Here is a 26,607-nt window from a genome sequence, read left to right as displayed (position 1 = left end):
CTAATGTCGGGGGCTTAAGTGGAGAGGAAATGTTTTGAGAATGATGGGGGCAATGAATGTACAAATGCGCTTTACACAATTGCTGTGTGTATGGATTGTGATAAGAGCTGTATGAGCCCCTAATAAAGTGATTTTTTTTTTAAAAAGTTCAAAAATTAATGCAGAAAAAAAAATCCACGATCAACTAAATACCAAAATCTTAACAAAGACACAATCCCACAGGACCAGGGTTAGGGGGAGGTGAGTAAGCACATTACATACAACTGGGTATTTTGAACATCCTGAGTTAGCAAAGGGGAAAAGAGTGAAGGATGAAACCTTGGGAGTGGGCAGGGGGCAGAAAAACATCGCAGGCATCAGTAGAAAAAGAGGAGCCCACAAATGAAACCAAGAATCAAAGGGAGGAGAAGAAACTAAGTCTTGTGGGGTCCAAATGACAGGAGAGCTTCAAACAAGACTTATTCACAACCAGCAGATGCAGATCTAAGATATGGCAGGTACGGCTCATGCCCTGAGTGTCCCTGGAAGTGGGAGGGGGGCATAGAGGGGGGTAGGAGGGGCAAAGGGGGTATTAGGGGGTACACTACTGAGCAGTTTCTATGACCCATCTATCGCCAGTTGTGAGAGATCAATCAGCAAGCTGAAACATAATCCTTTCCTATTTGAGAGCCTGGGGTGGGATTACTCAAAAGCAAGGGAAGCAAGTATTTTAGACATCCACAAAGCAGAGGCACCAGTTGTCCAAACCAAAGATCCATAAATGGCAAGCAGACAGGACACAGGCCAAGTGAACCCCTCTCTAGAAGGGAACTGGGAAGACACTCAATGACATTGATCCCAGCTCCAATGCTGGAGAATGTGCTGGCCCAGAAATAAAGTTCACGCAGGCTCACGATGCTACCCATGAACCAGGCTGTTTAAGCTATGAGGCCCCCTACCACTTCACTGCCTTCCTTTATATCTCTGGGGAAGAAAGATGTGGCAGTTCGCTTCTGGAAAGATTACAGACTTGGCAACCTTACGAGGCAGCTATAACTTGTCCTGCAGGGTTACTAGGAGTCAGGATGGAATCTACAGCAGTGGGTTTGGGTTTTTCAATCCTGTGAGAGAGGCCAGTGGAGGTTCAACGTTTTGATTCTTGTCTTCTCTGCAGGAGACCTGGGTGCAACGCCCAGCCAATACGCGGCATGTGCAGTCACCCCCTATCCATCAGTGGAGGTATTCTTGTGGCTATGGCAGAGCTGCTCGAGGAAGATGGCCTAAGAAGAAAGGCCTGGCCATCTACACCCCCAAATCAGTCAATTCCAGGCCTGTGGATCACAACAGTTTGATCTGCAACTGATCATGGGCATAGATAGCACCGGACCAGGCAGAATTTTTGTTCCACTGTGCATGGGGCCGCCACAAGCCAACTAATAACAACAAATCAGTAGAGAGGAAACGGTGAAAGGTAGGAGACCAAGAGGTAAATAAATGGCAGAGAACTGTCTAGCAAAACAGAAGCATGTGAGGCCAGAGTCAAGCCACCGTTCTTAAACTGGAGGGGACATCAGCACCACCTGGAGGGCTGAGCCAGGCACAGACTGCTGGGCCCCACCACCCAGTTTCTGACTCAGCAGGTGCAGAGTCTGTAGGGCCAGTAAGTTCCCAGGTGGTGGTGATGAGGATGATGACCCTCTAGAGCAGCGGTTCTAAACCTATGGGTTGCGACCCCTTTGGGGGTCAAAAGACCCTTTCACAGGGATCACCAGGTTCATAACAGTAGCAAAATGACAGTTATGAAGTAGCAACGAAAATTTTATGGTTGGGGGTCCCCACCACTTGAGGAACTGTATGAAAGGGTCCCAGCATTAGGAAGGTGGAGAACAACTACTCTGGAGTCTAGGGAGCCGTGCTTTCTGTTTTGAACTTGATGGTTGTGAATGGGTACGGGTTTGCAGAGCAGATCATTAGTTGTTCCTTCCACAACACATACACCCTATTTTCCATCTCCTCCATTGCAATCCCTCAATGTACTACCCCCTGCCCTTTGTCCTATATTCCCATTTCCGTTCCTCCTCTTTTCCTAACCCTCTGAACTTTGTCCTTGGTAGGTGCTTTACTTCTGATCTTAAAAGGTTGAGTCTTCCACCACGTGGATGGGTTCCGTTTCCAACCAGAAGGGTGACTAAAGCCCACTGGGGTCTCACCTGTCTCTCTTCAGCCAGTTAAGTCTGGTCTCTCGTAAGCTTTCTGAGTTTTGTAGAGAACCACTCTTGAAGAACCACAACAGTAGAGACAAAGTATAGCTGTCAGGAAACTTGGGGTGAAGGGTAGAAAGGACAGGAAGTTGAGAGGTAGAAGGCAAGGTCAGAGGAGGTGGGGTTGTGTCTGCTGTGAGTAAAAAGATCAAGGACCTGAAAAGAAGTCTTGAAGGTTTAAATGCCACTGAAGATAGGAAAAGCAGCTGACCAGGTACAAAGAAAAGAACTGAAAAGCCCAGTTGAGACCATTTCTGCACCATTGCCATCAAGGCAACTCTGACTCCTAGTGACCCTACAGGACAGAGGAGAACTGGCCCACAGGGCTTCCAAAGCTGTCAGTTTTGCAGCTGGTGTTCAAAATGCCAACCTTCGACTAGTAGCCAAGTGCTGAACCACCACACCACCAGGACTCCTTGAATGAGACTAGGCATCCTGAATTTGTACTGCCACGGTCTGATTATGACTCCCCCAAGCAGCACTTCATCCTACTTAAGAGTAAGAAAGGACAAAGTAGATGGTAGCACTGGTCAGCAGCTGTCATTCTGTCAACCGGCCAGAGGAACAAAGTACTGTAGGGGATAGTGCCTAAGATCCAGATGGGGAAGAAGGGAAGTTTTAAAGGAGTAAAAAAGGTATTCCTGAAAAGCACGGCTGAACGGGTCTAAGCATCGCAAGAATTCTAACATTTTAGGATCAGGCAATTCTCTTGTTAGTAGTTGTTTTGTAAATCTGGAGTGATACATTCCATAGGCAAATAGCCTCATTTTAGTCCCGAGAGCTCATTTCTTATCCATTTTCCTCCAACAACTACACTGGTTTCTTTCATTCAGGTTGTTTCTCAAGTCACTCTCTCAGTTCTCAAAACTCTGCTACGATGCTCAACTCAAGAAAGTATTCGTCCTCTTGATTTCCCCCCCTCACATTCCCTCTAAAATAACCTTTAAAAAACTAGGATCCTCTCATGTATAGTTAATGCTTTCACTTACCCATCCATTTAAATAAGTTAGCAAGTATAAAATATTTACCAATGAATGAAACAAAACCAGGTGAAGTTTGGTCTTATTGAAATAAATCCCTCATTCTCTAATACAATCTGAATAAAGTCATATGAAAAGTTCATCCAGGGGAACTTGTCCATTGTAACTTGAAAAATCTGGCAGCCACATAATTCCATTTATGTTTAAATGAATCAGAACCACCTACTTACGCTGTTCTGATTCAGAACATCCCAATACAGGTCCAAACATCTCTCAATTCCAACTCATAGAGACCCTACAGGGCAGGGTAGAACTACCCCTGTGGATGTCTGAGACCGTAGCTTTTTACAGGAGTAGAAAGTCTCTTCTTTTTCCTGCATCTAGTGGCATCAAACTGCTGACCTTGCAGTTAGTAGCCCAGTAGGTAACCACTACGTCACCGGAGTTCTAAGCAAAACATACCACTTTTAAAGCCAAGGCAGGAAAAGAGGCACTTTGGATTTAAGGTACTCCACTAAATACTAAGGGCTCCCTTCAAAACAGTGATTTCCATGTATCACTTTATTTGACACTCTAGGGTTTTATACCACAAAGCAAAACATCACATTAAGAGCCAACTCTGATTTATATCAACCCTATTTGGGGTTTCTGATACTGTAAATCTTTATGGGAAACGGCAGCCTCTTCTTTCTCCCATAGAACATCTAATAGGTTTGAACTTGTTGACCTTGTGATTAGCAGTCCAGGGCTTACTGAGCAGGACTCTTTAAGACTGGGAACAGGCTGGAGATATGCCTTCTTGTGTGATACAGGAAGTGAGCTATCTGTTATAAACATGGGCTCCTTTTCTGATGGTTTTAGGAAATATGACAAGGCTGTGAGAGCCAGGGCTCAGTGGGGCTGCCATGTTTTTTCAGGGTTCTCTCAGGTTTTGTGCCTGTGACGGGGTGTAGTCTGACCACCAGTCTATCATGCTCTCTGAGTGGAAAACATATGCATTTTCCTTCTCTGGCAGGTTTCTACATTACACAGGTCCTGACTTTCTTAGGTTTGACGGTGGTACAAACAGAAACAGGGGATTTAAAGAGGCATTCCCTTAAAAGTGCAGACTCCTTTGGCAAATCTTGAAGGGTTTGCACAGCCCAGTTTGAGGGCCACTGGATTCTATAATATATAACGTACTAGACTGACAATTACTGACCATCTACTACTCACCAGGTACAGAGATAGGCAGTTAACACATACAATCTGTAAGTCTTTAGAAAGTGATGTGATAAGCATAACATTATCTTCATTTTACAAATGAGGAAAGCTTTAGGGGTTAAATGGTTTGTCTGGCGAGCAACAGACTAGGGATATGAACTCCAAGCTGCCTCAAAGCTCATGGCTTTGTCACATCACACCACACACAGTCCACTTTCTTACCTTCAGCACATCGGTGGGGTTAGCTATAGTGGAAGATATCACTCCTGACACTACCCCACAGATCATATTAATTAGAAGCGTTTCATCTGCAAAAAGGGAAGAGAAAACACAACACATACACACGAAAGATCTGTGTCAGATATCAGTTTCTGAAAGCAGGGCACTAAGTTCACAGACGAGAAAAATCTTAGGCAGAGAGGTGACTTTAGAAATGAATAGCACAGTTTATGAACCTCAAGAAAACGCAAATATATCGAGATCTCCAACCAGCACTGGTTATTGGAAAATATCAGTCTTCATTTGGAAAAAAGATGATTTCTAAAAGCCACAAGAACATGTCCTATTCATCTCAGTCACTTACTAATACCACCCCACATGAATTTGTAGTTTGGTATTTCTCCTACAATCATTTCAAAAATATGAAAATATAGTACTTTCTTCTGTCTTTTTCCAGGGGGGCAGGGGAAATCACCTCTACAGAGTCAGAAATGAAATGTTAAAAGAGAAATTCTTATAGCAAACAGAACAAATGACCTACATATTAACTGTGACTGCCTTAGATCCAGCTAAGCATCAATTGACTTATAGGAGGCTTCTTGTAGTCAAATGGGAAAAGCAGTCGTTTGGAACGAAATCTCCTCAGTTACAAAAGAACAAAGAAACCACAGACATGTTGTTCTAAAGTGAAAATTCCGCCTTCACCACTCCCCCTCACCACAAGGAGCTGACAAATAAAAACTAGGGAAACACGGGAAGGAATCTGGGAGAGGAAATGAGATTAGAAAGAAGTGGAGGGGTGGCCTGCAGACTCCTCAAAGAAGAGGCTCCGGGGAAAGTTGACTTAAGACAATTGAGTGAGGCAAAGGGCTGTCCCTAAATACCCAGCAGCCCAGGTTTGTGGGAAAATAACCACTCCGTACAGTACCACACTGGACACCAACGAGATAGCTGTATGATGACACTGAGTGTGGGTAAGGTGGCCACAAGAACATCAGAATCTACCATAGGACAGGCTAAGATGATTCCACGGGAGAACATTGGCAACTAGCGAATTCTCTAGAGTTGAAATCTTCTTGCTCATAAAGGTATCACTCTTGTTTCTTCCTGGGTAAGATTGTTCCATGTTCCCTCTGGAATGGCCAGCATCTTTTTTACTTCTCTTTAATGCTGAGGAGAGGGACACACTTGAAGGACAGGTCCCCATGGCCCTTATAGCACTTCTGCAAGGATTTTGCCAGCACACATACACTTTGTCCTTGCAAAAACTGCCAGCCATCCTCGGGTACATGCAATGAAACTAAGCACGGTTTCAGTAACTCCTTTGAGTAGCACACCAACAGAGAGGGCACGTGTCTATACTGACCTTCCAAACGTTCTACAAATAATCGTTTCAAGCTTTGGTAGATGCCAATTTTAATGGTGCCATATGATGCCTGTCTTAGCAAAGCAGGAGCAATTCTGCCAAAAAGAAAGAGAGAAAGAAAGGTCAATTATAGGCAATATACATTTGCAGATTATACATATCTAGTGCGCCTACTCAATTCTGTTATCCACCTCGTTCCATCCAACCACAGCAGTGCATACATTTTTTTTTCAAGCACTCATAGAGCATTCACCAAGATAGACCATAGCCTAAGTCAAGAAAACAAACCTCAATAAGTCGAAAAATAAAACCCTGAAATCATGTAGAGCAGTGGTTCTCAACCTTACTGATGCAGCAGCCCTTTCATACAGTTCCTCATGTTGTGGTGACCCCCCAACCATACATAAAATTATTTTCGTTGCTACTTCATCACTGTCATTTTGCTACTGTTATGAATCGGGCGACCCTTGTGAAAGGGTTGTTCAACCCCCCAAGGGGGTCGCGACCCACAGGTTGAGAACCGCTGATAGAGTATATCTCCTCCAACCATAATGGACACAGGCTTGATATCAATAAGAAAAACAGAAAGCTCCTCAAACACTTGGGATTAAACAATGAGTCAAAGAGGAAGTCTTAATGGAACTTTTTATAAAAAAAAAGGAACCAAATGCAAATAAAAAGTCAACATATTAAAACATGTGGGGCAAAGGCGATCGCGGTGGTGTTGTAGACTTCTGCTTGCTATGATTGAACTATTGAAATTTATAATATGTGGGTCAGGTGTCAACAAAAATTTTAAAAATTAATTAAAAGAATGAGAAGTTCTGGTAGGGGTACCCATGAGCTCCAGCTTCTGACAGCTCAGGGTCTAGACCAGTGGTTCTCAACCTGTTGGTCGCGACCCCCTTAGGGGTCAAATGGCCCTTTCACAGAGGTTGCCTAGGACCATTGGAAAACACGTATTTCAGATGGTCTTAGGACCGAGACACTGCTCCTCTATCCCTCCAGGCGGGTCCTCCCACACGCAGATATGCCCACCTAAAAGTTACCCATTCTATTCCATGCTTCAAAACAAAATTTCATTTATTTGCAATTAGAAATAAATATTTCACAATAAATAATTGCACATTGTTTAGTGATTCATCACTATGCTTTCATGATGTTCAATTTGCAACAATTAAAACACATCCTGCCTATCAGATGTTGACATGACGATTCATCACAGTAGCAAAATGACAGGGATGAAGTAACAACAAAAATAACTTTATGGTTGGGGGGTCACCGCCACATGAGGAACTGTATGAAAGGGTCGCGGCATGAGGAAGGTTGAGAACCACTGCTCTAGACACTCTCAGTGCAGGAGGGGAAAAAACATGGAATGCAGCCAAAGCAACACTGAGACGGACACTTATAGCACAAAATGCTTACATTAGTAGAGAAGAAACGTCTCCAGTCAATCATCTGAATTCCTACCTCAAGAAACTAGCAAAAAGAGAGCCAAAGGAACCCAAAGCAAGCAGAAGGAAGGATCAAACAACGAGCATAAATCAATTAAATTGAAAACAAGAAAGCAGAGAAAAAGAAATGAAACTAAAACTAGACTCTTTGGGAAAAACTAAATGGATAAGCCTCCAGCGAGACTCAAAAGATAAAAAAGAGAGGACACACATCACCAATATCAGGCTGTGACAGGGGTTATAACTACAAATCCTGTAGCTGATGAAAGGATAAATAACTATTATAAATAATTTCATGCTCATAAAGTCACAAACTTAGATGAGATAGAATGTCTCAAAAACCACTGACTACCAAAACTCAACAAGGATGAAATCAACCATATAAAACATCTTACAGCCATTTAAAAAAATTGAATCTGTAATTTAAAACCCCAAACCAAACCCAACACCATTTAGGGTTTCCAGACAGCCTCCCCCTTTCACCTGTGGAGCTGTTGGTGGGTTTGTAGTTAAACCTTGTGGTTAAACCCCAAACCAAACTCACTGTCATCAAGTCAATTCAAACTCACAGCAACCTTCCAAGATAGAGTAGAACTGCCACTGTGAGTTTCCTCGCTTGTACATCATTTTGGGAACAGAAAGCCTCATTTTTCTCCTAAGGAGCAGCTGGTGGTTTCAAACTGCTGACTTTCTGGTTAGCAGCCCAATGTGTAACCCATTACATAGGCCACCAGAGCTCCAAAGGAATCTCAAGGCCAGGATTATTTCACTAGAGAATTCTCCCAAACATTTCAAGATGAACAATCTCTCTGAGAAAACTGAAGCGGGAAACCTAACACCAAATCCTGGCAAAAACTTCAGACCATCCGAGAGTCAGGCTCCCTCAGCCAGGAGCACAGCCCCATAGTGGTCCACTGCAGTGCCGGCATCGGCCGCTCAGGGACCTTCTGTCTCGCTGACACATGCCTGCTGCTGATGGACAAGAGGAAAGACCCTTCTTCCATGGATATTAAGAAAGTGCTGTTAGAAATGAGGAAGTTCCGAATGGGGCTGGTCCAGACTGCGGATCAGCTCCGCTTCTCCTACCTGGCTGTGATCGAAGGTGCCAAATTCATCATGGGGGAGACTCCTCGGTTCAGGAGCAGTGGAAGGAGCTCTCCCACAAGGACCTGGACCCCCCGCCGGAGCACGTCCCCCCACCACCTCAACCCCCCAAACGCATCCTGGAGCCATAATGCAAGGAGTTCTTCGCCAACCACCAGTGGGTGAAGGAGGAGGCAGGGGACAGGTAGAGAGAAGCGCCCATCGAAACCAAACCCAGAGCCCTCTTAACTGTCTCCCATAGCACGTAGCACGGAAAGCTCCAGTCAAGACACTTAAGTCAGAAGGCGGATTGTGGGGGAGAGTCTGAGCAGCACCCCAGTCACCGTCCCCACCAAGAGGGAGTCCCCAGCACCCGAGGAGGAGGAAGAGCAGGCGCTAACTCACTGGAAGCCCTTTCTGGTCAACATGTGCATGGTGACAGTCCTCACGGCCGGAGCGTACCTCTGCTATAGGGAATGTTTTCACTGATGAGTGTACCCATCCGAGCCCGGGCACAGAGAGCGCTGGCGGTGGCCGGACGCAGGATTCGGTCTGGAAGGATCTGAGCCAGGCCTCGGAAGAGACAGAGCAAAGGTTCTAAGGCTGGAATTGTGGACGGGCCAAAAGAGAGGGTGGCGGATGGATGCACTAGGGTTGCCGTGAGCCCCATGGTCCCAAGAACACACAAGGCGAGTCTCAGGGCCTTCACTTTTTCAGGAGCAAGAAGAGAAAATGTCAAATATGTCTCTCTTCTCTTTTTTGTTGTTCATTTGTTTTTGGAAGAAAAAAAACAATTACAACAACAACAACAACAAAAACTTCAGACCAATCTCTCTTATGACCTTAGAGGCAAAATCCCCAACAGAAAATTAGCAGTTATCTATAAAGAGAATTCTACCCCATTCCCCACCTCACAGATTTGTTTTTATAATTCACTTCTTCCTAACAGCTGCAAATACATCTTTAAGCTATCAACAGAGAGTTACTGGGGCCCATTTTAATTTTGCTTCGGAACTGGAGGCCTTCTCCCTCATGCCTCTTCCCTGGAGAGATTCTTCCAAATGGCAGAACTATACTTCAGGAGTTATAAATAGGATGGCAGTGGCAGCTCTGACAGTTAGAATTAAAATGTGATGACTAAATATGCATAGTTCTGATTTTATTACTTGATATGGGCGGAGAGTATCATGATTATCTATGCCGATGAAAGAACAAGGTGAAATGGACAATCCGTGAATCTATTACATGGAGCTTCAGGCTAGATTATTGCACTCCCCCTCGCCCAACACACAAACAAAATTATCATAGGCTAATAATAGCGTTGAGGTCCATTCTCTGAGTGCGGTAAACTTACAGCCTAGAGGCAAGGGTAGCCTGGGAATTAGGCAGCAGAGAAATTACAAACTAGACGACAACCTACAAACTGATGGCTAATCAAAAGAGTCACCGAGTCAGAATCGACTCAACAGCATCTAACAACAAAAACAATCAAAAATTAACTGCATATGTGCGTGAGTATCTTTCTATATTTTGCATTAAACTGCTAGAACAGTGGCTATCAACCTGTGGGTCACGACCCTTTCACAAGGGTTGCCTAATTCCTAACAGTAGCAAAATCACAGTTATGAAGCAGCAACAAAAAATCATTTTATGATTGGGGGCGTCACCACAACATGAGGAACTGTATTAAAGGGTCGCAGGATTAGGAAGGTTGAGAACCACTGTGCCAGAACAATTTTTTTTAATCATCAGTTTTATTGGTGTATAATTCACATTATCATACAATTCAGTAGTTCAATCACATCAAGAAGAGTTGTACAATCATCACCACAACCAGTTTTACAACAGCTTCTTCCTTTTTGTATGTATTCTATCAGCTCCCCACCCCCCCACTCCCAATTTCCCCTGCAGACCCCCAAGGAGCCATTCATCCAGTTACTGTTTCTAAAGATTTACCCATCCTGGATTTCATGCACAGAAAAACATACCTCCCCTCCCCAAAGAAAACCAACCTAACAACAATAACAAAGTAAAACAACAGAGAAAATCCTCAGTCAAAAAGAAAGCAAAAAGTATTAGAAACTTGAACAAATTTAAAATGTCTCATAAGGCAGATCAAATGATAAGGTAGTAAATTTTAACCTAGCTGCACCTGCAATAATCCACTTTCCAATACATTCTGCACAATAGCAAGGCTATTCACATCTCTGGTTAAAAAGAACACTTTCGAGAGAAGTTCAGTATTCGCCAGTTACGAAGAATACCAACGACAGGGTGACAGTTAACCGCCATCAGTAATGGCTCTCAAGGACCTTCATTCTGCAGGGATATACTACTACCCATTTGAAATTTATCACCTACAGTCAGATGATCACAAAATCCAAAGCTCACAAATTATTAGCAGCAGGTGGAACGGAAACGGGCACGTCAATACTGAATTACAGCAGCAGATAGTGAATATGAAGGACATAAACCAAATTACAGCTTCTTCCAAAACCAAATCGATTCTAGTAATTGCTGATAACTTGGTGGGGGTACCTTTGGGGGTACCTTTCCACATGTGGTTTGATGATACCCGGTTTCAAGAATTCCCTGCCTGAATAAAACTCATGCAATAGATTTTGCGCACACACACACAAACAAAACTATTCATGACGTAAGGAAAGAATCTACCCTTACCCGGAATATAGTGCCAGTACACCTTCTTCTTTGTAAATGCGGAATAAGGCATGAAACATCCCTCTGTATTTGATCTCTTTGAAGCGGACATCGATGCTTTGGCCTTGCACTTGAAGTCTTGTCTTCGTGAGGTCCATGGGGAAAGTGCCTATTTAGAAACACTCATTTAGAAGTATTTCCCAAGAGTCATGATTAGATTGGAGCTGATTTCAAGCCACTGACAGTTTTTGAAAGATAAGATAAAATTCGTCTTGTAACACACAGAAGTTATCTACTAGAAGACCACTGTCAAAGGGCAAGACTCCTACATGGGCCAATGAAATGTACTGCACTGTGTCGCTGCAGTGAGATGTGACCCACACTGTAACAAGCTGTGGCAGTGAGGCACTTGAAGATGGTTTGAGTATAATTCAAACTCATTTCAATTTGGGTCCAGTTCATCTGTAATGCTACAGTCTGGCATTTATCGGATCTCTTCCCCCTTGCCACCCCTTCTCTCAAGCCTCCTCGGCCTTTCTTTCACAAAAATTTCCAAAAACTTTCACAAAGATAAGAAAGCAAGGGGGTGCTGCTCCAATATTACACACTTTGGGTTTGTTTTATCCACTCAAAGGAAAGGAATAGTCCCTCGATACTCTAAAAGATCACAGTAAAGTTCCCATCTGCTGTGATTCATTGTGGTTCCTTAGGGGCATCAGGACTAATGCGAGCAGAGAAAAAAAAGGCATATCCTTAGTATCTATCACTTTTCCCTTAAAAAAATTGTGATAATATATTAATAATATTTGCCATCTTAGGCAATTTCTAGTGTACAATTTAATGACAATGTGTGGTGTTATTTTCACTGCTATCCAGTTGCGCAAATATTTTCATTAACTCCCCCTCTCCCTCTTCTCACAGTGGCTCCTGTTAGCCACTCATATAAACATCTGTTGCTATGCATTTCTCCATGTTTGATACTGGATGGAGGTGGGATCTTGCAAAGACTGTCCTTTGATGCACTCATCGGGCAGCATCATTTCCCTCAGCATGCTTTCACAGCACTGGGCCACATTTCCTGCTGTTTTATGCGAGGTCTCTGCCAGAGACCTCAATGCGTTATGGATTTGTCAATGCCTTTCTTTAAATGGGTTTTTCTCTTTATGTCAACACATAGGATAGTCATGGCATTGAAAAAAAATATGTTTCAAGGAACATTTTCCAAGGTTCACCAGCTAACAAGATGATTATGAAGCTCTGGTCACTGATTGTCACCAGTATACCAGCACCAATGCATCCACCAAGCCAGTCCACAAAGATTGTTTGTGAATGCGGAAGATTGGCTGTAGTCACTGATGAACAATCTGAGAAAAAACTCATTTGGAAGATGGAGAGGAATGGCTGAAAAATATTCCAAAATTTTAAAAAAATCAAGAAGGGTCTTTTTTCAGAATTCATTTTTTCCTTCCACAATGGGGCAGAGTTTTGTTCTGTTTTTAAAGGAGTTTGGCTATTTACTAAGAACCAATAAGCAAATTCAGAGAGAACAAGCATATAGCAGAACTCCCTACTCCCTATTTTAGCCAAGCCTGGCAATGAACAAATCATTGGAATAACACAAAAGCTTCCTGAATTTGACTTTTCTTCCTGCACTTGCTGTGTCATTAGCTGTCCTTTCTCAGAAAATATTACTTGGTAGCACTGCGACAAGAATGTGGGGAACAAATAGAATGAGCATCTTTTTACCTTTGCTCCAGTGTTGATGGAAACCAAACCTAACCCCAACAAACCCAGGGTGCCATCATCTACTGCTTTAAAGGCGCAGCTTTGTCAGTGTTCTCGTTCTTACCAAACTCAGCAACGATAGAGGCAAGGCCGCCATATACAAAGGGTTTCCAATTCAGACCAGACATTTCATGGCTTCCAGTGGGACTTTTCTGGTGCTAAAAGTAAACATAAATCAGAACAAGGCACAAGAGTGAGGAGCATTTGTTAATTCATATCAACAAAACTGGCAACTACGATACATGTAGAGGAAAAGGGGCAGCCTGTTTTAGATGCTAGAAAATCAGGGACTTGTCCTTTCCTGCCACTCTGTGGGGACTCACTCTCATTGCCATTGAGTCACTTCTGACTCATAGTGACCTGAAAGGACAGGGTAGAACTGCCCCCTGTGGTGTTCCGAGACTGTAACTCTTTAAGGGAGTAGAAAGTCTCATGTTTTTCCCGAAAAGTGATTTCAAACTAATGACTCTGTGGTCAGCAGCCCCATGTGTAACCATTATACCACCAGGGCTCCTCTGGAGGGACAGGTGTGGCATTTCACTCAAACCCTTTACCCTTTGTTCTTGCCACTTTTACTGTTACCCCCATCCCCACAGAACGGCAAAGAAGAGGCCCAGTTAATTCATCACACTCAATTGACAATAACAAGTGAAGGCACCAGAAGTTCTAAAGCTATAGGCTGAGGCATGTCATAAAAGCAGTCAATGAGCTAGATGCAGGTACAAAGAATTAGCTTTTACGTAGCCTTCTCATCTCTCCACTAAACCTCAGGGCTTTCATTTATCCCTACTTCTATCTCTAGTCCCCATTAGGCCCAGGCTGAGCGAAGCCCCATTTTAATCTTCCTTGAGCCCAACAGCAATCTTGATTATGTCGCTCTTCTCCCTGACACGTAACATCTGTCTGTCTAGTGGATCTCTTTTTCCTTCTCTATGGCCTTGGGAAACACATATACATGGTTTCATTCTATGTACTGGCTCTTTAAATCTATATGCCGCTGCTTTACCCTCATTAAGACTTCTCACTGTCAAAAAAAAAAGACTTCTCACTATCCACCCCACCCCACCCCCGCTGCCCCATCTTTTTTCCTCTTTGGTTCAATCACTCCCAGCTCTTTCCCTCATGGATTTCTTTTTTCCCACAGCTCTGGCCTCTAGGCCAGTGTTGTCCAACTTTAGTGTGCACCACAATAACCTAGAGCAGTGGTTCTCAACCTTCCTAATGCCGAAACCCTTGATACAGTTCCTCGTGTGATGGTGACCCCCCAACCATAAAATTATTTTTGTTGCTACTTCATAACTGTAATTTTGCTACTGTTATGAATCGTAATGTAAATATCTGATATGCAGGATGCATTTTCTTTTTTCTAATTTAAATCATTTTATTGGGGGCTCGTACAACTCTTATCACAATCCATACATACATCCATTATGTCAAGCACATTTGTACATTTGTTGCCATGCAGGATGTATTTTCATTGTTTCAAATTGAACATAAAGCATAGTGATTCATCACAAAAACAGTATGTGATTATATATTGTGAAATATTTATTTCTAATGACAAGCCAATGAAATTTGTCTTGAAGCATGGTGTACAGTGGGTGACAGTCTTCACGCCGGGTACTCATAGGTGAGCGTATCTGCATGTGGGCACACCCACCTGGAGACAGATAGAGGAGTGGTGTCTCAGTTCCTAGGACCATCGGAAAACACCTATTTTTTCCGATGTTTTCCGATGGTCATAGGTGACCCCTGTGAAAGGGTCGTTTGACTCCTACAGGGGTCGTGACCCACAGGTTGGGAGCCACTGACTTGGAGGGAAGATCAAAATTTGGGTTGCCGGATCACACCCCCAGCGTCACTAATTGGAGAGCCAGGCCTCATTCCCAAACACCACGCCCACTTCCACTAGCGCACTCTAAGAACTACTGCTCTAGGGCATTCCCGACCCAGTCTGGGTTCAGCTGAAAGTAATCTGTTTAAACTGGCTCCCCTCAGATTGCTTTTAAATATTTCTTTTTCAGACGTTGGCCGTATGCAGACTTCTGAATGGCACGAAGCAACTTCTAGTGGCTTATGGTCAGGAGAAAAGCCTCTCAAGTCACACTGAGTAAGTTCAAATCCTGCCTCTACCACTCACTAGCTCTGCAGCTCTTCTTACTACAGTTTGACATTTTAGTGTCCAAATTTATATCTTAACAGAAGAGTACTGGTGGCCTACACTACCCCTCTGACTCACCCATTCTGGGGGTTAGTGTCAGTGAGTCACAGTCTCTTTTTAGGGGAGACATTGGAAATTCTCTGCAACTAACATGAAGCTTTCTGCTCCTGTAGACTTCTCACACACTGCCATCGAGTCATGTGGACTCACAGGGACCCCCTGTGGGTTTCGGAGACTGTTTACAGGACTGTTCACAGAATGTTTATAGGAGCTCTTTCTCCCGAAGAGCTGCTGGTGGTTTCAAACTTTGGACTATTGGGGATTGCAGCCCAATGTGTAACCATTATACCTTCAGGACTCCCCGTACAGAGTTACCGCCTGGGAAACCCACTGGGGCAGTTCTACTCTGTGAGCTTTTTTGTTTTGTCTTGTTTTGAAGTGCAGAAGAACAATTTTCTGGGAAGGAGAGCACATTTACAAGCTTATGTTTAATTACTTAACTCACTGCAACCAAGTCAATTCCAACTCCTAGCAAACCCTAAAGGACAGAGTAGAACTGCCCCTGTGGGTTTTGGACACTGTAAATCTTTACAGGAAGCAGACAGCCTCATTTCTCTTCTGAGGAGCAGTTAGTGTTTACAAACTACTGCTCTTGAGGTTAGCAGCCCAATTTGTAACCTACTACGCCACCAGGGCTCCATTCCAACTCATAGTGACCCAATAGGTCAGAAGAGAGTTGTCCCATAGTGTTTCCAAGGTTGTAAATCTTTAAGGAAGCTAACTGGTGGTTTCAAACCACCAACCTTCCAGCTACCAGAGGAGAGCCTAACCACTGTGCCAGTATCTGCTGCAGCTTGCAATCAGAACCCTGAATGCTAAAAACTCTCTTATTAACATTCAAATTGATAATAAAACTTGACCCATACGAGTAGGCATGAAAAAGCAGTCGTGGCATATGCCCTTTTTGAGTTTGGGGGTGGATGGGAGGATGCACACTTCCTTCGCCAATTTAGCCAGTCCCCCAAAGACTTAAATGTTTCTGACTACTGCTGTATTTCCCTCCAAAGCTTTCTCTTCTCCACTTTGTCCAACTCATCTCATTACCCAGAAAGTTTCTATCAGAACTTTAGTACCTGCTAACCCCCCAAAGGAGCCCTGGTGGCATAGTGGTTATGCGCTGGGCTGCCAACCACAAAGTCAGCAGTTCCAAACCACCAGCCAACTCCTCAGGAGAAAGAGTTGTTCTACTCTGGTAAAGAGTTACCCTTCCGGAAACCCACAGGGGCAGTTCTACCATGCCCTAGACCAGAGGTCCTCAAACTTTTTCAACAGGGGGCCAGTTCACAGTCCCTCAGACCCGTTGGAGGGCCGGACTATAGTTTTTTAAAAAAACTATGAACAAATTCCTATGCACACTGCACATATCTTATTTTGAAGTAAAAAAAAAAAAACGGGGGTCGGATAAATGTCCTCGGTGGGCCACATGTGGCCCACAGGCCGTAGTCTGAGGAACCAACTCAATAGCAGCAAGTTGAGTTATTGAGTTGAAAGTCCCCACATCAAACAAACCCTTGTCAAGTTCACTCGGACTCATAGCTGCTACCCGATAGGACAGCAGAACCGCCATGAGGGTTTCCAAGACTGTACACCTCTATGGAAGCACACGGCCTCATCTTTCTCCTAAGGAGCAGCTGATGGGTTCAAACCACTAACCTTTCCGTTAGCATCCAAGCATTTTAACCATTGAGTCCCCAGAGCTGCTTAATACTTGCTACTCGATGTGCTCAAGGGTTGATTTGATTTTAATAAAGCTGGGAAAAGCAGGAGGCATGGCCACAGTAGGGAGCAGAGAGACTAGAGAGTGAATACTAAGTCAGTCAAGTGGTTCCTTAAAAGTTTTCACAATTCTGGGGTAAAATGAAATAAATAAAGGCATCAGGTACCTCTTTAGCAGCTCCATATATTTAATATAAAGGATTACTATTATGAATTAATGTTCTTCTTAGAGTATTTAAACATATGACTTGAGTACAACGATGGTAGTTGGCGGTTGATTGCATTTAAGAGTCCACACTTGGCAAAGATCGACTGCCTTCTATTTGTGCCCCCTGCCCCATACCTTACATTCTATTGGTCCACGAAATCCACAGGCCCACTGGCTAAACCCAACACTGCCACCACTGCCCCGCCACCCTCACCCCCTCACCTCCAGTCCATCTGATGTTAAAAGCCCTTGCCCTCCAATGTTAGGTGAGAACCATCTTCTGAAGCTGGATTAGGTCTGATGTAGACAGTCCTTCCTCATATTGAGCCCCAAAGCTGCCTTGCTCTACTTTTCACTCCTTCTTTGGAGAAATCTGGTAGATTTATTCTTTTTTCCTCAAGGAGTCCTTCCAATATTTTCAGATAGCAATCAGGTTTTATCTTCCTCCAGCCAAATAATCAGAGTCATGTTCTTCATCCTATTTCTTATCCTCCAATGACTACAGCTAGAATTGGCCGTTGATTTCAGGGAACCATATCACTAAAACCTGCACATCTTTTAGATACGGGCAGAGCGCAGGCCTGAGGTTCATGCCGACCCTCCACCACAACTGGGCAGTGGCTTCCTAATTTTTCACTTAGCCCCTCTTATCTTAATCTCAGCCATAAAAACAAAAGACTAGATTGAGGTTTATCTTCTATTTACCCCAGGATTGTTGATTTCCACGCTAATTAAGTCAGCTCCTCAAAGGCAGGGAGCATGTGTCCTGGTGTTCTTTTTCCAGTTCGAAGAACAGTTTGCACAGAATGAGGTAGACATTCATTAAGTGGCTGGTTCTCCAGTGTGCTTTCTCCCACTCTTGTATACCAAACCAAAAGTCAAAAATCACCACACCACTGAGTTGATTCTGACTCACAGCGACCCTAAAGGACAGAGTAAAAGTGCCCCCTATGGGTTTCCCAGACTGTAAATCTTTTCTGAGTAGAAAGCCTCAGCTTTCACCCCAGGAGCGGTTGGTGGTTTGGAACTATTGACCTGCCAGTGCATAACCCATGACAGCCTCCAGGACTCGCTCGTTGTGTACAGTGCCTGTATTAAATGACAGCTAACTTGCTGGACCTAACCAACCCTCAACGCCAAACATTCTTTGCCTACTAACCCCCTCGCCTGGCTTCTGCTGCAGAGAATTTCTTGTGTAAAAGAGTCCAATCCCGCTAACAATGACTGTGACATGTGGGGGCTAACCCTAGATACCAGTAAAAGGAGAGAGGTCATTCATAGGGAGGTTAAAAACAGAAACTGAGTACCGAAACCGTTTTATTACAGACAGAAGTCAATGAAAATTGCCTCAAAAATGCAGACTGCGTGTTCTGAAGATCTGAAGAAGGAAAACCATGGCTTCAACCTGAGAAAATTACTGTCTCAGAATATAAAATACACAGCCCTCCACTACTCTAAAGTTGTGGTCAGGAATACTTGAAGGCCTTTCTTGCGTTCCTCTTAAGTAAGGGGAAACATTAGGGAGACTTGGATTTCGGAAATAACACAGGAGAGCCAAGCCAAAATATGTCAGGGGTAATAACATCATGTGAAGAAAAAAAAGCAAAAGAAAACAAACTCCAGACATACACTTCCATTTCAGCAGCATTCCACTATTTCCCATTCTACCTATCTACCTTGAATGATCAAGGAGATGGGTTGGGGGGTAAAAGTTGTATGAAATATAGTACTTGCCTTTCATGAGCTTATGATCTGGTGGAAGAAATCAAAGTCATTCCATTAGAGAAAAAGAGGCAGTGTAGCCTAGAATACTTTGAATCGGCTAGGGGAAATGGGAGAACCTTAAAACGGGCCTTGACCTCCACTCAAGTACTCCCTCAATGCAAGAATACTTTCCTCTGTTACATTCGTATTCTAAGATTCTCACCTTCCCAACATAACCGCTGAAGACAAAGCGGGTGAATAAGCAAATGTGGTGAAGAAAGCTGATGGTGCCCGGCTATCAAAAGATATAGCGTCTGGGGTCTTAAAAGCTTGGAGGTAAACAAGCAGTCATCTAGCTCAGAAGCAACAAAGTCCACATGGAAGAAGCACACCAGCCTGTGCGACCACGAGGTGTCGAAGGGATCAGGTATCAGGCATCATCAGAACAAAAAAATCTTACCATAGTGAATGATGCGGGGAGTGGGGAGTGGAGAGTGGAGACCCAAAGCCCATTTGTAGCCCACTCCAAATCCCCTTGCAGAGGGGTCTCGGGGAGGAGATGAGCCAGTCAGGGTGCGATGTAGCAACGATGAAACACAACTTTCCTTTAGTTACTAAATGCTTCCTACACCCCCCCACTCCCACTATCATGATCTGAATTCAACCTTTCAAGTCTGGCTAGACCAGAGGATGTACACTGGTACAGATAGGAACTGGAAACACACGGAATCCAGGGCGGATGATCCCTTCAGGACCAGTGGTGTGAGTGGCGATACTGGGAGGGTAGAGGGAAGTGGGTTGGAAAGAGGAAACTGATTACAAGGATCTATATGTGACCTCCTCCCTGGGGGACGGACAACAGAAAAGTGGGTGAAGGGAGATGTCAGACAGGGCAAAATATGACAAAATAATAATTTATAAATTATCGAGGGCTCATGAGGGAGGGGGGACTGGGGAGGGAGGGGAAAAAATGAGGACCTGATGCTGGGGGCTTAAGTGGAGAACAAATGTTTTGGGTATGATGAGGGCAATGAATGTACAAATGTGCTTTACACAATTGATGTGTGTATGGATTGTGGTAAGAGTTGTATGAGCCCCTAATAAAACGATTAACAATATTTTTAAAAAACGGGCCTTGAAAGAGGGCAGGCAGAGCCTTGGCTAGGTGTAGATAAGGGAAAGGGAGGTGGGTGTAGGAGGACAGGATAAACCAAAACAAGGTGAGAACATACATATCACCGGGAAGCAGGCATCCAGAGACAGTAACCAGAGTGGAACAGAGAACTGCCTTCCTTGTCTACCTGAAACAATATCAGATCGGATGTGTACACACACCTGGAAACCACAGGGGGGAGGAGGGTAAATAGACAGTAGCTGAACAGGAAAGTGGCTTGAGGAAATGCACATTTTAGTTCACCTAGTAGGACTTCAGCGGGCACAGTAGGTCACACATTGAGAAGGCAGGCAGGCAGGCAGGCAGGCAAGGAGGTTTGTAGGCAGTGCGGGTTTAGCTCAACTTGTAAAATGGTGACAGAACGGAACTTGATGGAGGGCATGGAAGTGAGGGGAGACTCCCTGCCTACCTGGAGCCGCCCCCGCCCCTAGTCTGAAAAACAAGGACACCCTGGCAGAACACTGTCCATGTCCCTTGCCTGGTAAACTCCTTCACGTCTGGGAATGGCTGTCATCCCAGTGAAGTCACTGAACTGCGGTTTTCTAGATGCCTTCGATGCCTCAGCCTCAAGGAGTGGGGGTGGGGGTGGGGGGTGGAGAATGCAGGGGGCATCATACTTCAATAGCATTCCCCACACTAATACAATGGAGGTGTTTGCTTACTCCGTTTACAATCACGGCCGCCGCAGCAAACTTCACCCTTAGTAAAATTAGGATGATTCCGAGAAAGACACCCATTCACCCTCCGGGTAGCTGGATCTTGCCAGTTCCTCAGCTGTCAGAGCGAGTTCGTGGAGAGAAGGGAGGCGCCTGAAGAAGGCGGCCTCCCAGGGGGGGTCGAGAAGCAGGGTTCAACCGAAGAAGGAAAACCGCCGATGCCAGGAGCGTGAGAGACAGGGAAGGGGTTCGGCTGAGGGGAGAGAGAGAGACCAAAGGACCGTTAGGCCCCTGCCGGGCCAGAAACTAGGCCAGCCCGGCCCCGCGCGGCCTAGCCCCGCTCCCCAGCCTGGAAGCCCAGCAGCTCCCCCTCACCTGCTCGGGCTCCGCGGACGACTAGGAAACCGAAGCTCCCCCGATTGGAAACGCCACCGCAACGCCAACCCGGAAGCATTGGAACTAGCGGAAGTAATCAAGGCGTTGCCCGGGCAACACTGGCGCAGCCGGGCGTCCCCGCCTCCTGGAAGTCTGAAAAGAACGCGCGAGAACAAGCGGAGGGCGTCAGGGAGGTTTGGAGGCCCCGCCCCCTGGACCGGCCACACCTGCAGTTCACCTGCTTGCCAGCTGGGGGCAGAGCTGTCGCTAGGGATCCCCCTTCTAGCTTGCACTAGAAGAGGGGCGGGGTCAGAGGCAGGGGAGGGTTAGCATAGGCGAGGAGCGGGAAAAGTGGGCTGATGGGGTTGGGCGCCCTGGGTGCTGCAGAGCCTGAAAAGGGCCGGAAAGTGACTGGGGATGAGGGGTGGGCAAAGAACTGACGGGCCCAAATTAGGGGGGAGGAGGGAAGGAAAGGGAGTCAGCTGTATTTCAGGAATGCCCGAGGGCAGAAAAGAAATCAAGACCGTGTGACTTGTTGAATGTGAGACTGATGATCTGCTCGCAATAAAAAGCTGAAAAGAAAAAAGAAAGACTGTTGCCTGCTGAGCCTTTAAAGTAGAGCGTGAAGAGTTAAGATGCTGGAGGGCCAGAAGCTTCCTCAAGGAGATGGACTGATGCCGTGGCTGCAACCAGGCAACCGTTGTGAGGATGCTGAAGGACTGGGAAGGGTTTGTGGTGCCTTGGGTCCCTGTGGGCCCAGAATGACTCCACAAACTTAGATAACCACCTCTACTCAAAACTCATGGTTCAGTCAAAACTATCCATTGAAAAGGGAAGGAAAGGTTAGAAACGTGGGACTGAAGTGAAATGCCCCAGGCAACCCTAGTGAATCCACACCTTACAATTAGCCAAAAGACAATGCAGTAATATTGTGAACTGCTGCCTGCTTGCTTGAGGAGGTGTTCCACAAGGCTCCCTGGGTGATCCCATTAGCCTCTACGTTGAAGCTGGACTTAAGCCTCTTGCTTGAAGGTCTCAGGGATCGCCCAGAAGTTTGAAATAACTTAGTGTTTATATGTGAAGACTATGGTGTAAACATTGCAAGGTCCATGGCCCTAAATGGTTAAAGGCTGAAGGAATTTTCAAAATAGCTTTTGTGGTTGTTGTGGTGATGGTGGTGGTGGTGGTTGTTAGGTGCCATCAAGCCAGTGCCAACCCATAACGACCTTATGCAAAACAGAATGAAACACTGCCCGGTCCTGCATTGTCCTCACAGTTGTTCCTATGCTTGAGGCCCCTTGTGGCAGCCACCATGTCAATCCATCTCATTGAGGGTCTTCGTATTTTTCACTGCCCCTCAGCTTTACCAAACATGATGTCTTCCAGGGACCGGTCTCTCCTGACAACATGTCCCAAGTCTGTAAAGCAAAATCTTGCCGTTCTTGCGTATAAGAAGCACTCTGGTCATACTTCTTCCAAGGCAGAGTGGCTTGTTGTTTTAGCAGTCCCTGGTTCTTTCAATATTCTTCTCCAGCACCACCATTCAAATTCTGCAGTCTTCTATTCGATTCTTCAAGTCTTCATCAGTCTTCTTTAGTCAATGCCCAACTTCCACATGCATAAGAGGCCATGGAAAATACCATAGGTTGAGTCTTTGTTCCAATCCAAATAGACCTTCCTCATTTTATTTGGTGTCCTTTTACCCCTTGCATTTAAAAGTTGTCTTCAGGCCACATACCATATATACTCGAGTATAAGCCAACCCAAATATCAGTCGGGCCACCTAATTTTACCACAAAAAACTGCATTTAAAAATGTGCTGAAAAACTCAGCTTATACTCGAGTATATATGGTACATAAATGATTTTACCCACATTATAGAATGCTGAACCATGAGGTGCCAAGTGTTTTATGTGCTCACCCTTCCCCTGTAAACCCAGCATGCTTGTTATCCCTTTTTGACAGATGAGAATACTGAGGCCAGAAGAGATTCCCGTTATATGCTGGTGTGTGGCACCGCTGAGATTTCAAACACATGCCTCACTTGAGAGCCCATAGTCGTAACTCCTACACTACCATGCCTCTGAACTTCCAAAGTACTCCTTTTAACTTTTGAGGCTTCCTTATTAAAATAAAACTAAGAATTGTGGACATGCATGCCAGAAATGTGAATTTCCTTCCACTTGCATTTCATCCCAGCCACACTGTAGCCTACAGTTCATATTTGGAAAAACTTGTTCTCCAATGGCATGAAAATTATGCACAGTGGCAGCCTGTGCAGGTGCTCCACATACCAGGTTGCTCAACCTTGCAGAATCATGGTGGCTCCCGAGCAAATCATTATCTTCATGTTTCTACAAGAGTGCACTTTGGCTCCACGCCTGCTGCCAGCACCAGCTAATCATACTGACCACCAGCTTGAAACACTTGGTTAAAAGAATGATCTTTGTTTTCCTGGTAATTTACTCTCAACATTCTCCCATGAATAACTCAAAACATAGCAGCTGTTGAAACAAAACGACCACACAGCACACACTTTTCTGTGGTGACACATTTGCAGCTTGATTAGATTCTCAGAATTTTCTTAGAAGGACCATATCGAAAGTCTAATCCTCACCACCCAAATTGGCCGTTTCCCGTTGCCATCCCCTCCTGTGTGTATCCTTTGCCACCCAGATCACGCTTTACTCGTGTTCTCTTGTGCTATGCTTGCATTCTGGCCTCTTCAAGTGAGCAACTCAGCAAAAGAATAGAGTCCTGGGATCTTCCAGTTTAAGACTCTGAGAGGTCACTGATGCTAGTCCAAATGACAATTGTCCTCTGACCACTTTCAGGATAGATGTGAACACTGGTCATTGAAGTCTAATGACAGAATGCTTCTTAGAGGCAACGATGGCGAGACTTTATCTTACGCACTTTGGGCATGTTGTCAGGAGAGACCATTGGCTAGAGAAGGACATCATGCGTGGTAAAGTGGAGGGGCAGCAAAGGAGGGGAAGGCCCTCCAGGAGATGGGTGGACACAGTGGCTGCAGCAGTGGGCTCAACCATAGGAATACTTGTGAAGAAGGTGCACGACTGAGCTGTGTTTCATTCTGTTGTCTGTAGGGTCGCTGTGAGTCGGAACCAACTCGATAGCACCTAGTAACAGCAAGTATACAGCAGGAGGCAGCCTACTGCGCTACTGGATCACTGTTAGAAAGTTCTCATCTACATGAACCAAAATGTGCTTTCCAGTTTCTATTCTTCCCCAGAGCAACAGCCGTTCACAAAGAATGGAAAGAGCACTGCCCCTGAACACAGAAGGCCTTTTTGAAACCAAATCCCATCACTCTCTAAGCTCCATCCCTTTGGGTTAATCTACAACTTCTGAGCCTCGGTTTCCTTATTTGAAGATTAAATATGACAATACTCTGAGCACAATGCCAGGCCTTTAGCACGTTTAGCCAATGTTACTTCCCTTGGTTTTTTCTTCCTCCCCTTGTCAGCCCTCCTGCACGTCCTTCACCAGAGCAGTGTTTTCTCCCACTCATTTGGCACCACTCCATTCAATTTGCAGTTGGCCCACTTTCCAGACCTCCCCTGTCTTATTACCTTGCTCGAAGATGATACGACGACGCAGGACACCCCTAAATATTTTATTAGCATGGAAGATTTGCAGGGAAGGGGGGAAGCGCTGTTAGATATTCTGATAATTGTTTTAAATTTTAAATGGAGAACATTCTAGTGGTCATTGCTTTTGTTAGGTGGTGTCAAGTCAGTTCTGACTCATAGCAACCCAATGTACAAGAGAATGATATTTGGCCTGATCCTGTGCCGTCCTCACAATGGGTATGTTTGAGCCCATTGTTGTGGCCGCTGGCTCAAATCTTCTCATTTAGGCTCGTCTTCTTTTTTTGCTGACCCTCTACTTTATCATGTATGTGGTCCTTCTTGAGGAACTGGTCCCTCTTAATATGTCCAAAGTATTTGAGATAAAGTCCAAAGTCTCACTGTCCTAGCTTCGTGTGCGTGTGTGTGTGTGTGTGTGTGTGTGTGTGTGTGTGTGTGTGTGTCCTAGCTTCTAAGGAACATCGTCATTGGAAGGTGCCATCAAGTCGCTTCTGACTCATAGCAACCCTATGCGCAACAGAACAACACTGCCTGCTCCTGGACCACCCTCTCAATTATGCCTATTTGATCCCATTGTGGCAGACACTGCCTCAGTCCTTCTCATTAAGGAGCCTCCTCTTTTTTGCTGCCCCTCCACTCTACCAAGCGCAATGTCCCTCTCCAGGCACTGACCTCTCCTGACATGTCCAAAGTATGGAAGACAAAGTCTTGCCATCCTTGCCTATTAAGGAGCACTCTTTCAAGACAGATTAAAAGGAGCATTAAATTACATGGGTACTATAGCAAAATGTAGTGAAGACATTAGATAGTGCCCGGCTGTCAGACAAAATAGTGTCTGGGGTTTTAAAGGATTGTCTCCAAACAAGCAGCCATCTAAGTGAGATATCAACTAAGTGCACATGGAAGAAGCACACCATCATCAATGACTGGAGGATTACAAAGCATATAAACCGAAGTCAAAGGAGGGAACAATATCAGAGCATAAATTATGAGAATCCAGCTTGCAGAAGGCCATGGATGACAGTGGGAGCGCAAGATTCGTTCATGGGAACTACATAGGAAATAAGCCTCCGGTGATCTCCCTCTATCCATAATTGAGGAATGGGAGGAAGGCAGTAACTAAATAGAGTGCACTGGAGCGATGAGTATAGAAGATCAAAGGGATAAACCTGACTTGAACAGTTAAAACCTTGTCAGTTGATCCCCCCTCTGATGTATGCTGGACCTGATCTAGTTTTCACCATTTTCTGTACTTTGAGGGGGCGAGTTGTTCATATTAGGGTTTATTTCAGATGTGTTATGTTATTGGGAGTCGCCCTCTTGAATTTATGTTATATGTTTTTTCTGTTTTTCAGTGTAAGAAACCCAGGATTGGTGAACTTACAGAGACAGCAAGTAGAATAAGGGTTGGAGGGGAAGTGTTACATTGGTGGGGGAGGGGGACGGGATAAATGGGAGGCGATGTCAATTATAAGGATCTACATAACCTCCTCCCTGGGGGCAGACAACAGAAAAGTGAGTGAAGGGAGACATAGGACAGTGTAAGACATGAAAAAATAATAATAATTTATACAGTATCAAGGGTACATTAGGGAGAGGGGAGCAGGGAGGAAAGGGAAAAAGTGAGGTGCTGATACCAAGGGCTCAAGTAGAAAACAAATGTTTGAGAATGATGAAGGCAACAAATGTACAAATGTACTTGACATACAATGGGTGGATGTATGGATTGTGATAAGAGTTATACACGCCCCCAATAAAATGATTATAAAAAATAGCATAAAATAAAATATTTTTCTTTGAGCAAAAAAAAAAAGTAGGCGATGTCAAGGATTCCAGGAAGGAAAAGAATGTTTGGAAACGGATTATGGTAGCAATTGTACCACACTGCTTGATGTGATTGAACTATAAAATGATAATGATATATATATTAACTCCCAATTTAAAAAAACGT

At 44.7% G+C, this 26,607-nt stretch overlaps 1 protein-coding gene and 1 pseudogene across 3 annotated transcripts in view; one reads left to right on the top strand and one right to left on the bottom strand.

Annotated features, from left to right (window-relative positions):
- Positions 1-21,116, bottom strand: part of SLC25A14 (solute carrier family 25 member 14) — a 41,921-nt gene extending 20,805 nt beyond the window's left edge. For 2 of the 3 annotated variants that reach the window (XM_013008653.3, XM_045295967.1), the window contains exons 1-6: positions 21,046-21,116; positions 20,677-20,923; positions 13,056-13,149; positions 11,228-11,375; positions 6,009-6,103; positions 4,646-4,731 (exon numbers count right to left, since the gene is read on the bottom strand). In XM_013008653.3, the coding sequence (XP_012864107.1) occupies positions 4,646-4,731; positions 6,009-6,103; positions 11,228-11,375; positions 13,056-13,149; positions 20,677-20,751 (498 nt within the window). In that variant the 5' untranslated portion in view covers positions 20,752-20,923; positions 21,046-21,116. The remainder of the gene's footprint in view (positions 1-4,645; positions 4,732-6,008; positions 6,104-11,227; positions 11,376-13,055; positions 13,150-20,676; positions 20,924-21,045) is intronic. The other variant, XM_045295969.1, reaches the window with a different exon arrangement.
- Positions 6,705-9,037, top strand: LOC115871603 (annotated as a pseudogene).
- Positions 21,117-26,607: the final 5,491 nt, after the last annotated feature.

Source organism: Echinops telfairi, unplaced genomic scaffold, assembly GCF_000313985.2.
Source record: "Echinops telfairi isolate 266 unplaced genomic scaffold, ASM31398v2 ScPeMD7_6681;HRSCAF=7622, whole genome shotgun sequence".
NCBI lineage: Eukaryota > Metazoa > Chordata > Mammalia > Afrosoricida > Tenrecidae > Echinops > Echinops telfairi.
Note: the sequence above shows the minus strand (reverse complement) of the source record. Positions and strands in the feature narration are given on the sequence as shown.